Raw genomic sequence first — 15,857 nt, forward strand, 5'->3', positions numbered from 1 at the left:
GGGGGGGGGGGGGGGGGGGGGGGGTGGGGTTGGGGGGGGGGGGGGGGGGGGGGGGGGTTGCTGCGCGGTGGCTGCACGTACCTCTGGTAATAATTGTGGAGGTCGTGGTCGGTGAGCCATTGGCGCAGGACGAGCCGCTGCTGCAGGAGTCGCGCCGCCCGCTGGAGTCGCTCCTTGTCCTGGGGCGGGAGCTCCGGCAGCGCCTCGACCTCCCCGCAACTCACCAGGCTCGAAATACCTAGAAAAAGAGATAAGCGGCCGCTGTTAGCTTTCTTGCGACTTCCTGGACGAGCGCTCGTCCTCATTTTTACCCAATATCGATATCAAGGACTTTCGCTTCTTACTCGGACAATGTTCGCGCGCAATGTTGCGCACTTGTTACACGCACCGGCGCGTGTGCGGTGTAATGCCTTCTCAGCCTCCCGATCACGCAACTTTTAGATAGTTCCATTAATTGCGCATTTTCGCGATAAAGCAGTGATCGAATTGTGCACCCTTTAATGGCAAATTATTTCATCCGCTTGTAATATACATTAAACAATAACAAATCTCAATCTATTGACTATCGAGTCAATATATTAATTAAGGAAGCATCATTAATATTTTACATGTGATATTACTAATGCGAAATGACCTTGGATATTGAATAATAATTTCATCCATATCTCGAATGTTATGATACGCTGTTTTTGCTATTCCCGAGAATTCAACATAATTATTATAATTCATTCAATAGATAAATTGAATTTGTAAAGATTTTTCAGAAACGCTGTTTTTTTCTCCAATTTTGTTCTCAGCCAAATCATTTCTTTTCAATTTTAATTATAAATTGATATTATCGCTATCATCAGAAAGATCATCATTTTGACAGTGAAAGCGAGTTTGAATTACCTCTTAATCTCTTGTTGCAAAATGTTGATTAAGTTCACTTTTTAATATCGAAAATACATACATATACACCGTAAGCAATTTAAGATATGAGACACACACTCACGAACTAGACGAATGTACCCCAATTTTTGAAGAAAGAATTAAATTAATCTAAAATTAAGAATATTTACATTTTACACAATCACAAATATGTTATTATGTATGTCTAGAGTGTTGAAGAAAAGTTATGGATTTCCATAACGATTGTACTTCTTACAAACAAAATTATAAAGTTTAAATTCTCTAATTGCATCCTAAATATTGTAATTTTAATTATATAAATTATATAAATTTAATTTTTCATCATTTTTCCCCCTTCTCCTCCTTTAAGATACAACAAATTTGTCAAATAATTCATTGCGTGTATTTTAAAATTGTTCTTATTCAGTTTTAATTGATCAGTTGATAAGCACAAATAAAAGTGAACTCTTTTAAAATAATTATAAATATACATATTTCCAGAAGAATTAGTTAGATATTTATTATTAGACAATTAATGTTAACAGACTTAATTAAAGCAGACAGTGTTAATATTTCATGGATATATTACTAAATGTAACAATGCATTTCTATATGTTTTATTAAAGTTTAAAAATTAAAATTAAAATAAATAGTTCCAATGAATAATGTCATTTATTAATTAATATAATAAATAAATGTTTGTTTTCATTAAAAATCTTTTTTCACTTATTTATAATAAAAGATGTATTTTCCTAAGATTAATTTAACAAAAAAGCAATATGCTTCAAGCTTTCCAATTACCTAGACTTTTCTTTTTTAATCATTCTCAATAGAGTACTATATTAATTCATTAATTTTTATTTAGAAAATACATTAAAAGGATATAATCTAGAATTATTAGAATTATTGCTTAGTTAAAATATGGAAATAGATCGATCAAGGTGATCTATCGTGAATATTAAAAGCACTGTTATTAGTGTAACTTTGATGGAGTTGTATTTCGATAAAAAAGAAAATAGCAATTGCCAATCAGTCAATAGCCATAGCAATTTTATTTCCAAATCTGAAATCCTGCTCGAATAAAGTATAATTATTTAAATAAATAATACGCGAAAATCTGAACTAATTGTATTCTTCTTTCACTTCATTTTCTCCTACACAATGATAATAATTTTCTTAAAGTAAGTGGAAGTGTTGTCAGTTTTCAACGTCAACCACTTGGAAGCTGAATTTTACACGTAGATAAATTTATTATACTATCTCGTGTATCCAACATTTTACTACCACGAATTTAATATTCACTAATAACAAACTAGGTTTTCTGTAACATTAAAAGTAACAAATGAGCCGGAAATAATTCAAATTTATTGGGTTAGATACAAAGAATTTTTCCTTTTTTGATAAAAAAAAAAAAAAAAAAAAAAAAAAAAAAAAAGACGTGATTCAAGAGTATAAATATTCCAATGCTATGTAAATAATATTTAATTTTTCTATTTGTTCTTATATTTAGATATAAAAATCACAGTAGGTAATATCGATCGAAAATACATGTATATTATATTATTATAAAAATAATGCGTCAAAAATTCTGATAATTCTTCATAATAAGTAACAACGAAGCCCAATGCTTTATTTTTTAAAAAATCTTAATATTTTCTTGAAGAAAAATCAAATAAATTCCTTTTAGAGATCATTCATTTATAATAGTTTTGAAAAATGTATTCTCCATTGTTTCTTAATGAAAATTTAAAAAAAAAAAAAAAGAAGATAAAGAAGATAAAGGAACAATGACGAGAAATGACAAAAATAGGTATTAGAGTGGGTAAATAGTTACATTATAAATGTTAAATTATGAAAATCTAATGTTTAAGATATTTCATAAATAATCTTTTCAAATAATTTTAAATAATCTAATCTCAATTAATTTACCTGAGGATGCACTACCGCTAGGTCGCATGGACATGCCGATAGAAGACATTTCTTCACTGAAAAACTCCTCTCTTGGTCCATATCGACTTCGTAAAGTCTTGTCGGGCATCTTATTATAAAATATTTTTTAATTGTTTCATTTAAACTTTTAAATAGTCATACTTTTAATACGGTTTTTAGTAGCGGAATTATAACGTTTGTAGCCTATCAATTATTAAACGAGCCTGTTAGAACAACGATAATAAGCAAGGACCCATAATGCAAGGATAGAAAATATTATTCAAACAATAGATTACAATCGAAATTTCTTTTAATATAATGAATAATATTTATTTATCATTGCAACTACCCCTGAATACACGGATTATTTCAATTTTATTGTCTTGTCAATTACATTTACATGCTTCTTCTTATTCTTATTTTATTTTATTTATTTATTTTTTTTTTATACAATTTATTAAAAATATTGTTCAACAAATAAGATTTTAACGTGATAATTTTGTTAAAGTAAATGCTTTTTTTTTCTTTTTTTTTTTTTTTGAAAACTTTTATTTCTTGTTTAGTACATTTAATATTGTGCAAATTTGGCGCCATTGTATACGAAAATGAAGCTGAAAACATTTGACAATATCGCGAGTAAATTAAAAGGCAAAAATATCCTCTTCATGCTATATTTTTCAGTGAAATACGCGAGAACATAATGTTGAAGGTTAACTTCAGGTTATTAATTGATGTAAAAACTTAAAATTCAAATAAAAACTCTTTTTAACGTTTTTAACACACTCTCACTTTTGACATTTCTAGATACAATTTTTATTCAAGTATTTAAACACTAAATGATAACCAATTTTAATTCATTCTAATAAAGCCTAATTATGAAAACTTTATATTTCGATATTCGCATATTTGGATATTTAGACGTTTAATATAAGATTATTTATACATAACAATCATCATTAGTTTGTTAAAAATTATCGCTTTCCCTTCGGAAGCACTAAGTTTTATCGCTATATATAAAAAAACTTGTGTATCTTGTGAGGCATTTCATTAAGTATATTGATTTCAAAGTTATATAGACATTTTTTATAATTTGCTTGTTAACGATACCTTAAAATATATTGTTTTATTCGATCCATTGGATTGAAATGAGTATATGGATTTTTGAGTTATAAAGATAATATATTCAATTAAATTATAAATTTTTTTTTGTTTTTTTTTTTTTTTTTTAATATATGTACATACATATATATATGTGTATTTATAAATAATACGTATAACGATATGGAAGTTAAAATTAAAGCAATTAAAAAGGATCGGTAAAAAATTATTGTAATTTTAATTTAAAAATCTGAAATTTGTAATATTTTTAATAATGTATATAAGAGAAAAGAGTTGAATGAAATATTTTATCACTTCTGTTACGAACTATTAAATAATAATTATTCTTGTCTATAAGATGATAAAAAATGATCTGATATTACATTGAATTGAGGAAGTCATACAATTGAATCTTGCGATTATTATATTAATTAAATTATTATTAAGATAATCAGATACATTTGCAAGAGCCAAGTAAGCAATATTTGAAAAATAAAGCATTTATAAACTAATGAATATATTTGTATTGTGGAATTATGGATATGTAAGAGGTAGAGAGATAGAAATTATGTAGAAGGAAGTGAATATTGATTTGACTGCAAGAAGAGAGATGAGAAAGTGCCAAGAAAGAAAAATATGAAAAAGAGGAGATAAGTGAAAGAAAGTAAGTTAAAGGGTATAAACTTGAGTATAAAACTGTATGGGAAAGTCTTTCATTGGTAAATCTCACAAATTCATTTTGTACGATGAATAAAATCGTATTAATATTTTAATTTCAATGAGTTCCATGAAATAGATATGATGAAGTATAATATATATGTTATATGTTATTGATGTGTATATATATATATATATATATATATATATATATATATATACTTGTGTAATTTCAATCCTTTTCATCGAATTTACAGGATTAAATCTTTAATTTAATTCACTTAATAAAGTATGTTTTAAAGACTATGCATTTGATAACTTTGTAGGTATAGGATGAATTACGAGTGGTTTATTATATCATTTAGCGTTAGAAAGCAGCTTTTAAAATTGAATTGAAATGGATACTTCAGAGCTTTCATTGTAATCTTAAACCTTAATATTCATGAAATACAGTGGTTAGAGAGCTCCAAGTGTTAATTCCGTAATAGTTACTAATGACTCATCTACACAATGGTTCAGTATAACATTAACTTAACCGGCATTATCGTCAGATCGTTAACTTTGCATACGACGCAAATAAATATTTTTTATTACATATTATACGTGTTTATTGCCTTGTTGCACTTTTTGCTTAGTTATTAAAATAATAATGTTTGCCTCTTGATTCTTTATATTCATCCGCATATGTCGTACACACTATCAATTGCGATTGACAAGTTGTCCTTCGTTAATGATTTTATATTTATGATATAGTGAGACGTGAAATTTCTAGTAGAAAAGCGCTTTGATAATTTAGTTAGTAAACCACAACATTCCGTTTTTTTTTTTTTTTTTTTTTTTTTTTTTTTTTTTTTTTTTTTTTTTTGAGGTGGTACAGAACTAATTAAATTTTTACTTCGATAAATTAAACCTTAGGCATGAAATGCTCGCTTATTTTTATAATAATTTATTTTCATCTAATTTTAAGCGCGCAAACGTAACGAATTTTAAGTTTATTAAATTGAACTTTAGACGCTGCATTTTTATAGTATTCAAATGCTATTTTTTATGCAGTTTACGTATATATGCACCAATTTTTATTTGCATCATTTCATTTTCATTTATGCCACACTTTACGAATAGTATTAATTTAATTTAATTTGATATTTTTAATGTAATTTCAAAAGTAATGTAAATAAAATCATTTCTATTTTTTTAAATTAATATATTTATAAATATTTATTTTCATTTATGCAGTTAATTATTGCATTACATCATCATCGATTACTGATTATAACTTATTGTAATTTACTATTTTATTTATTAAATTTAATTATATGAAATTATTTGTTAGGAACTATTAAGATGGAAAATTATTTTTAAAAAGTTGGCATAATTGATTACTGATTAAATCATCGATCAGTGCATTATAGTTATTTTAAGCATTCATGATATTATAAATTACAAATAAATAACATTAATTTACCGTTAAAATAGAACAGTGGTCGTATGCACGAGAAGTAAATCTGATAAGCCATGCCTATTATTAAACTTAAACAAAAGATACGAATAATCAATTCCTTCCATAAATCAAATTTTATTAAACAGGATGTCATTCGACTGCATTTACATTAAATAATGGCTAATATGTAAAGCGCTCTAGATTCTTAGTAATTAGGTCAGAAAAAGCTTAATACGTATAACTGAATAAAAAGTAAATACGACGAGACCGTTATTAGAATATACGTATATACGTAAGAGATGAAAAAATATAAGAAAAAGTGATTGACAATGATTAAAAAAAAAAAGTACATCGAACAGTCGTATTAAAGCGAGTGAGATAGTCGAGGTAAAATTAGAAATAGTAATGGAATTATTACGTTTTAATTGAAATCCCGTTTAGGTAAAATGAATTATAATTTTCCGTGTTATAAGCAAACTTTCTTATATTTATTATGCACACATGCATAATTATATTAAGTTTTTCGATTAAAATATATTTACGAACAAATAGAAGAAAGTATTTTACGATTGAACGCCAAATATTTACATATGATTGGAAGTTTTAAAAGTCGAGCTCGCTTTTGAAATTTGTGAATTTTATTACAAAAGAGGTAGATGCTAATGGTCAGCAGCTTATACGCGAAACATTAAATGATAAAGATTTTCACGAAAAAGGGAAGCGAAAGTTATAATAGCCGTTATATATATATATATATATATGAAAGTGCAGGTCCGAATAAGAAAGACACTTCAGGATAAAAATAATATAGCGCAGAGCGTTAGAAAAATATATAAAAAGTGAAATTGGTTATCGTTCTGACAATCTGCTAACCACTACAGTGAAAACTATTCTCTACATGAATTTCATTGGAATCACGCGAGAAGTTACTTGCGTCAACTACTTGGTACAAGTTAGAAATTGAAACGTGAAAATCGGAAGAAATTATGCTGAACGAATTTTCGCTAGAGCGATACACTTTCTCGTTTAAAATGCGTGTGTACTCTATTTGTCTCGCCCAGGTGATCGATTCTTTGGTATGAAAATGTTAGATTTTCTGGGACAATACACACAATGATACAGGCGATTACCTACACGCGCACAAGTGAGGTGAAAAAAAAATTTGAAAAAAACGTTTTCGGCCAGTATCGTGATCGCAAGAAAGAGAGACAGAGTGTGTATGCACGTATACGAATTTTTGCTGCTTTTGAAATACTAAAGAGAAAAAAAGTCAAGGCTAATAGAAGATAACGAAACTCACGCGATTAGTGCGAATTAATTTTTGCAACGAATAAGCACAAATCGACATGACAAAATGTAATTGAATAAACTTTAGTTTACGCAATTACATCGAGAGTATTATACAATTTAGTTATTGAAAGTGACATGATAAAACCACAAGCAGCGACCGATTTTTTTTTGTTTTTTTTTTGTTTTTGTTTGTTTGTTGTTTTTTTTTTTATTTACAGACCAGCGAAGTATATAATCATGTTATAATGTTATCTTTCGTCTTATCGTAAAGACATCTATTTACTACAAATTCTGCATTTAAACGTATATAATTAAAAGAAAAATACACGTGCGTTAATAATCGTGTAAATAATTAATTATGTGAATTTTGTCATTTAGAATTAGAAATTGTGAATTCATAAACAAATTCATCACTTTAAAGAAAATTTAAAGCTATAGCATTATTATGATAAATCTTATCTTTTTTTTTTTTTTTTCTTCTTAATTTACTAGTTTGAAATTGATGTACAGTGTATCAAATATATGTATTTTAATCCATATTTAATCAAACTGTGTAATATGACTTTTTAAATTTGTATATTTTTATTTGTTTTTTTAAAAAAATTTTTATCTGACACTCTTGTATAATCATTTCCTTGATAATATCGATAGTTAATATTTTCTGATTTAACTTATAATTATATTTAACAGCTAATAATAACAATATTCATAATTATTTTTATTTAATTTTTCACTATTTAATTAACCAATAATAACTCGAAAGTTTATTATGTCAAGAGTCGAAGAAGTTTCTTCCCAATTTATATGATAAACATAAAGTTTCACATTTCTGTAAAATGTTCATTTCTTAGTTGGAACTCAGCATATCGTTAAAATCTTTGTATTTTCCGATTAATAGAGTAAGAAAAAATATATTTTATTTTCCGAATGTTTCGTAAGTTCTTTTAAAATAAATGTCACGTAATTATGTAACAGTAATTAGGTAAATATGCAGTACATGTGTCATATACAAGATTAAAATCTTATTGTATTTTCTTTAATTTTTAATCATACATTGTATTACTTTGTTGATATTTGTAAAGTTTTATAAAGTTTATTAATTATGACTACATAATTTATCTTTAAATAAAAACATAGAGTGATTAATTTACATTATCGCACGATATTAGTGATAAACTTGTTTGATATATCAGAATATTTCGTTGATTCACTAATCTTAGTTCTGATTTTCTTAACATTTATTTGGCTTGAAGGGACTTATTTGTTCATACAAACTCATGTTGATTACGCTATTATGTTTAATATTATTTTTGATTTGTATATTTATATTGGGATAGCACAAAATATACAGTCAAATCATTATTTTTGTTGCAGTAATTAGTAATAAACTTTATAATTATTTCTAATATATTTGAATAAATTGTAATGTTTTATTTTATTTTTTTTTTTTTTTTTTTTTTTTTTAATAAATGTTTTTTTTTTTTTCAATAAATGTTGAATAATTGAATGTCAGCACAATGGATAAATGTATATAGAGTTTTAACCACGACAAAGGCAAAATTGAAAAATAACAAATAATATCAATATTAATTCAGATAAATAATTCTTGAACGTGAACTTTCATAAGATTTTACGAATTGTTCGAAAATAAAAAAAAAATATTTGTACGATGCAGTGCAAAGCATCGTAAATTAATATTTAGGAGACGGTAAACTTATTATTAATATATAATATAATTAATATATAAAAAGAAAATTAACGATAGAATAACAACGTAACTAATATGAATGAAAGATTTCGGCTTGAGTTACGTAGAAAAGCAATATTTATGATTTTTTAGCAAAATTCAATCTATTAAAAAAAAAAAAAAAAAAAAAAAAAAAAAAAAAAAAAAAAAAAAAAAAAAAAAAGAGGGGTGAAGTTATAAGATCGAAGTTATAAATTTTCTACCGATATACGACATGCAATATAGTATAGTTTGCTGTAAAAGGTGTAACTTCAATAATGTAGCGCTTACTAGATTAATTTTGGGAACGCGAACTTGATTCATTGATAATTCGTCAGAGCCGTTATTATCTTATCGAAATAACACTTAAACACTTAAACACGATTGATGTTGAGGTCCTTGAAAGTAGAGGTATAGTTAATATTAATTAAACAAGAGCAATAACAATTTTTACTGTTAGAATTACTTAAGAGTAAATTAATTTTTGTAATTTGCATGCAGTGTACATATGTGCCCACTCTCATTTCCAATGCAGCTTATTATTAAAGATATTTTAATTATTATTTATTATTTATTATTATAGACGTAGTATAGATACTTTGCCGACGTTTTACTTGAAAAATATACGTATCATAAAATTACTAAGTAAAGCGTGTCTGTTTTTTTATTTAAAAATATTACTGTTGTAACGAGTTGTAGTTGATAACATTATTGTTTCATTTGTTTTATCCATTATTTGTTTGTTTTTTATTTTTTTTTTTCACAACGAATTTTAAAATTTTTACTTTTACCGATTATTTTTATTGTATAAATTTTATTTTTTTTTTTACTAATTCTTAATTGAATGAAAAAAGTTTTGCAAGTTTTACCAACTGTACTCTTAATATGCTTTAGAATTTTCTAGGAAATGCATTAGCAAAAATGAAGATCGGCTACAACTTATTTCGCAATCTGAGTATCGAACGGTACTTTTTATTAAAAAAATAATTATGCAAACTGCTCAGTCTCCGTCTTGAATAGTGATTAAATATAGAATTATTAATTTCGGATGGCGATAAGTCTTGAGAGAGTAAGCTTCTAATTAGATCTCAAATCGCTTATGATTGTGTCAAATGGATTATCATATAATTTAAAAAGTCAGATCAATCACCAGAGATGGAACCAAGACTCTCATCTTTTCATCTTTCTCATCTTACTCCGACTATCCACTATCATAATATCGGAATGGCGGCATTGCCAATGCACATCCAAACACATGGACGCGATACATAATCCTTTACATCCGAATTTATTGGAATGCTTATGGAGGGCAGATTCGCCATTGCTTTATAGTCATTGCGAGACATCGATATTCTAAAACTCAACATGCCCAACTGATCCCGTTGGTATATTCGATTTGCAGCTCAAGTTTTATTTCCTTCATTTCCATCCAATACCTATTGGCGATGATCAGCGAGATGATCAACGATAAACGAGGCCAGAGGCAATATTACGGTCGTTTTAGTTTCATCCGAGATTTTCTTCGCTACTTCGGGGTTCCGCTGGTGAAACTTCGTTACGCTCTGTCGAGCCAAGTTTCATGGTTCTTACTTCTTCGGCATTTCATTGACTCGTCTGGCTTAAGGAATCGCAATCTCATTCCATCATTTCAAATGTTATTTACGCTTTTAAGCGCCATGTTCTCTCTACTTTTTGCATTCGTAAAATATGCATTGAGCTCAACGATTGCACCGTCAATAGTCAATATTGATTCGTTTATACAACTTCATTGATTTTTCGGCTTTTAAATATTGAGAGTATCTTTTTCTATCGTGGATGTATATATGTAACGTTGTAATTAATGATTTATTCAATCGATATATACTTTTCAAATCCAAAAATTATAATAATTATCATATAAGTAAACAATATGTAATTAGTGCTCGAGATATTAATTTAAATATATTATGCAATAAGAAAAAAAAAAAAAAAGTTCCATTCAATCAATCGATGCATCATCATCATCATCATCAGCAGCAGCAGCAGCATATTCATCATCCTATATAATTTCACTATTCACACTACGAAAATTCGTAGAGATTATACTTTTCGCGATTCAAATATCATTAAGCTTCATGATAATCCGTAAAATTACCATAACGAATTCCTTTAAAATTTGCCTTAATAAATGCCTATAAATATATATTTTTTTTTTTTTTTACTAATGCAATACTTTCTTGTTCTCCAAGTATGATATTGCATTAATCATTCTGAGGATTTAATAATTGCAATATAATTGTATTGTATGTTAACAACTATCGAAGAATGTGATTATGTACAACATAGCGATAGGGATAAGCCAAAGTTTTCGTAAATACAGGAAATGAATATATCAATAGTGATTGGCAAAAATTAAAATTAGTAAAAATTACTTTATATAAAAGTTAATATAACATTAAGTAGTAATATAACGTTTAATATAAAATTTTATCTCATCACATTGGGGAGACGGTCGATTCCATTACTAAAGCGAAATTTTGCAGTACTTTTTAATAAAAAAAAATTCTTTTCTACACTATGAAAAAATATAAAACGGCTTAATAATTTAGAAGATTCATTTTTAATTGTTTTCATATTCCGGATAAAGTATATTTTGGTGAAAAAGTATTTTTCTTCTCTGCTTTTCATTTGCATATAAACGTTGTGATAAAAAAAGCATGACGTAAATATTACAAAAACCTTATAAAAGTAGTATAAGTACATTTGTTGCTTTATACATTACGATGACTTTTGTTAAAGTTTACTACAGAAAATGTTAATGTACAATGAATTTTACATAACATCATTATTTTCATTGTTCACTTTATAAGTAATTTAATGTTGTTTCATAATGAATGAGGCAAAGTTAATCAGAAATAAGGAAAACTACATTGATAGCTTACTATTCAAAATCTCGGAGTTTTATCTTTCCTTAGTGGTTAGAATAGAAAAAAAAAAAAAAAAAAATTAAAAAATTAAAAAAAAAAAAAAAATACAAAAAAAAAGTTGTTAACAAATATGTTATTATGTTAGCACGAGTGTAAAGGAAGTAAAATTTATTCGTGCTATTGAAAAACGCTGAATGGCATATTAAAATTCAAAGATCTTGGTTGGTCGGCTATGTAACTTTATTGTAAACAATGTTTGTTTAATTATCATAAATTTAAAGCGACACCTTTGTAATATGAAAAGGTAAATGTATCGTTTGTCAACTATTTTATAAGATTATTGCAATATTTCAATAAAACTTATATAAATGATCGATCTCGTGCCATTACTAGTGAAATAATTCTATAAATCAACATCTATACCGAATGAAAAATATCGTGAAAAGTCAAAATTTATAAAAATAATATATTTTATATATATTTGAGATGCTTATGCATGTTAACGGGATGTTTTGTGCGCGTGTAGTGGCGTAAAAGTGTAGCGATGAAATTTTATATGTGTAAGAATAAAATATCTATGTTTACTATCCAAATTTATCATATCTTTGTCATCGAAGAAAATTATATTTAATTTGTTCGACTTGTTACTTACCAATATTATCGATTTTACATTTCCATGCTATTCGTGTTTTTATAATAAATCAAGGTAAAATAGTACGTAAGTCTCCTTAAATCGTTAGATCTTTGGCAATTGTCGTATTATTTAGTTAATGTCGATATTAAAATTATGTAGATGGATATTTGTTTAATTAGAGTTCAAAATGATATTGAAGTCGGGTGAGTAGAATTTAACGCAACTATGTTCGATGAAATGACGAAACGAGCCAAACACAAAGCGCTATGATACACAAATAAATTTGACATTTTAAGAGGTGCGGCAATGCTCGCACGGCCTTATAATTATTAACAATTACATGCGCTCAATGCTGAATTAGTTCGGACTCGGTAACTCCATGGAGAATCTCTTTGAGTGCTTGGTTGATGGGATTGTAAAGGTAATGTAAAGAGACTAAGCTGCTGGCCTCCAGTGGTGGTACGTCAAGAAGAAATTCACTTTCACGTCGAGTCTATTAACATTATTTTCATCGAGCCTCGTTGTTGTCTCTCAGCGACTAGATATCTTGCATACTAGCTTTGGGCGGATGGGCCAGAGTTGATGAGAGGGTCGAGGTGGGGTGGACGGGGGAGGCTCGTCTGACGTCAATTCAGACCTTTATATTCCGAAGCGAACTCTCGGCTACTGCGTGATCGAGTGTGTTGTTTGTTGAATGAGTGAGAGGTGGTCTGGACGGACTGGGAGTATTGGATTGGGGATGGGGAGGGGGATTGGGGGGGGGAGGGGGGAGGCACTTCAAGTATACGTATATATGCGATTTAGTTTGATCGTGTAGTGAGGGATTCACGCGAGCGCGAATGTTAACGCATCTTCATCAGCTACGATCGCACATCCGTTCCTCTGTAGTTTCGTCACTCTCTCTCTCTCTCTCTCTCTCTCTCTCTCTCTCTCTCTCTCTCTCTCTCTCTCTATCTGTGTCTTATTCTTTCTTTGTTGGAAATAACAAAGAAGTCGCTCGGTTGCGAAGGTTTCGTTGATTGGAGCGTCATGTAAACGATACTCACGTCAAGTTGCATTTTTCAAGCACTGACTTATCATTTCGGCGCCGTTACTTTTATGTAATTTCTTTGACGATTGCGCGAAGGTTGCCTATTCAATTAACTATATTGCCTTGACAGTTTGACAAAGTAAAATTAGGCTCTGTTATTGTTATTATTTTACATTATTTTAATGCACTTTATCATGATATGATTTAATGCTATGTTGTACGATTGGTCAGGTAAATTATTAAGTAGCTCTCTGAGTATTAACGATTTTTTTTTTATTTGTTTGTTTTTTTTTCTCTTAATAAATAATGACAATAATGCATGCAAAATAATGTATCTCGGCAAGTACGTAGGCAAAGATTTCATGTTAAATAGATTGTATTTTTAACGATAGCGATGGTAGAATGTATTTAAAAATCATTCAATTATAACAAATCTGAAATTAACCGAAAATTGCTTAGAGATATTTCGTATTTTTATAACATATTCATATGTTGTAAACTCAATTAAATAAAGATATAATGAATGCATATAAATTGTTTATTGATGTATGGCGATATAAATTTGTCATCCCGAAAGTTTATTAATACACAATTAAAAATTTATCTCTTACAGTTCATAAAAATTCGAACGATTGTCACATATTGTCATAATACGATTGTTACTCGTGACTCAACATTACGAGTAAAGTCAATTTTTCCACTCAATAAATTCTCACAACCGTGTAGATATTTACATTCGCCAGTGATCTATCTTGTCTACTCTCGTCTCGCTCATTCTTTTTTCTTCCTCATCTTCTCTACCCGTACGACCCGATAAGCTATTTTGCCATCTTTTCCTTACTGTCATAGAAACGAGATAATCTGTCGATGGGTTTATTGGTGTTTAAGAGGTGCAACAATATGATCGTCGATATAATATGTCGATACGAGTATTATTTTACTTTGACGAAGCGATTATCATAAAAAGCAAGCGTAGGTCGCGCATCTAAAAATAGACATTTAGAACTTTTTTCTGACCAGTTATGCTATGTTTTCATAGCGATGTGCCATTAATAATAATGTGAGTATTTATTCTCTTTTTTTAGTTTACGTTCGAGGCTAAAGCAACAAGTAATATTACTTAATTATATCGACTAAAAATTACACATTACAGGAGAATAAAGAGAGTTTTGGCGCTTATGCGCTGGGTTATCCTTACAGTTAGTTATCGTCAAAATAAACTTAAAAATAATAATACCTTTTGAAATTTTTTCGCTAAGAAATATGTAGATTGGAGTTTTTTTTCTCTTTTTTTAATCAAATTTTAATTAATTCTATGCTCACTTCTACATATAATAATAATAATAATAATAATAATAATAATAATAATGATAATAATGATAATAATGATAATAATGATAATAATGATAATAATAATAATGTATCAAGTATTACGTATTCTAATCTATTTATTTAAATTATACTTGAAATTTTTTAAATATTCATGACGTTTTCAAGGAACTGTAATTATTTATTACTCGCTCGATTAGAAAATAACTAAAGTTGAGAATATCCTCAGGCCATGAAAAATGTGAATTTTACGATATATGTGTGTGTGTAAAAATTGGCTTTAGCATTTTTAATAAGACATTTTCACTAATGCTTGATTATAAAATGAAGGAAATGTGTATGTTATCAAAATATTTTCACTTACTTGAAAATATGAGGAAGATAAAAACGAACGGTAAATGCAATTTTGTAAATGTATTAGATCGATTTAAATAGACCAAAATTGTAGGCTCTACCATCGCTAATAATTAAAAAATAGAAATGATCTCTTTATTTTTATTTTTTAATTTAATAATAGTACTTGTATATACTAATAATACTCAATATGACGAAGAGGAAGAAGAAATGACATCGAAACTTATATATATATATATATATATATATATATATATATATACTCAATCGGGTCCTTAACATTATTATACAAAAAAACAGTGGATTGACTTTTCAGAAAATTCACATACACATTGGCATTAATCATTATTAGGCTTCTAACTAGTTTAAAGAAAAAGAAATTGATCGCAAAGATTAGAGAGACTGTACTAAGCGTATAAAGAAGAATTTTTCATTCGATTTGGTTAATTCGATTTCTCCTTTGCGTCACCCGCGAGCAGCTCAAGAACCGCAAGAGGCAGTCGTATCCCGTACCTTCCTGATCCAAGGCCTAATGGGTCTCGACAGCTGACGGAGCCGATCGAGTTGGACAG

The 15,857-nt window shown here is 28.0% G+C and overlaps 2 protein-coding genes across 2 annotated transcripts in view; one reads left to right on the plus strand and one right to left on the minus strand.

The window, feature by feature from the left end:
- LOC105361202 (apoptosis-resistant E3 ubiquitin protein ligase 1) overlaps positions 1 to 2,959 on the minus strand; it is a 21,135-nt gene extending 18,176 nt beyond the window's left edge. Inside the window, exons 1-2 of the mRNA XM_011498311.1 lie at positions 2,821 to 2,959; positions 82 to 238 (exon numbers count right to left, since the gene is read on the minus strand). Of these exons, the coding sequence (XP_011496613.1) occupies positions 82 to 238; positions 2,821 to 2,929 (266 nt within the window). The 5' untranslated portion in view covers positions 2,930 to 2,959. The remainder of the gene's footprint in view (positions 1 to 81; positions 239 to 2,820) is intronic.
- LOC105361203 (CENP-B homolog protein 2-like) overlaps positions 1 to 15,857 on the plus strand; it is a 36,648-nt gene that overhangs the window by 12,670 nt on the left and 8,121 nt on the right. The gene's annotated exons all lie outside the window — the stretch shown is intronic.

The sequence above is a fragment of the Ceratosolen solmsi genome, unplaced genomic scaffold, assembly GCF_000503995.2.
Source record: "Ceratosolen solmsi marchali unplaced genomic scaffold, CerSol_1.0 scaffold14, whole genome shotgun sequence".
Lineage (NCBI taxonomy): Eukaryota > Metazoa > Arthropoda > Insecta > Hymenoptera > Agaonidae > Ceratosolen > Ceratosolen solmsi.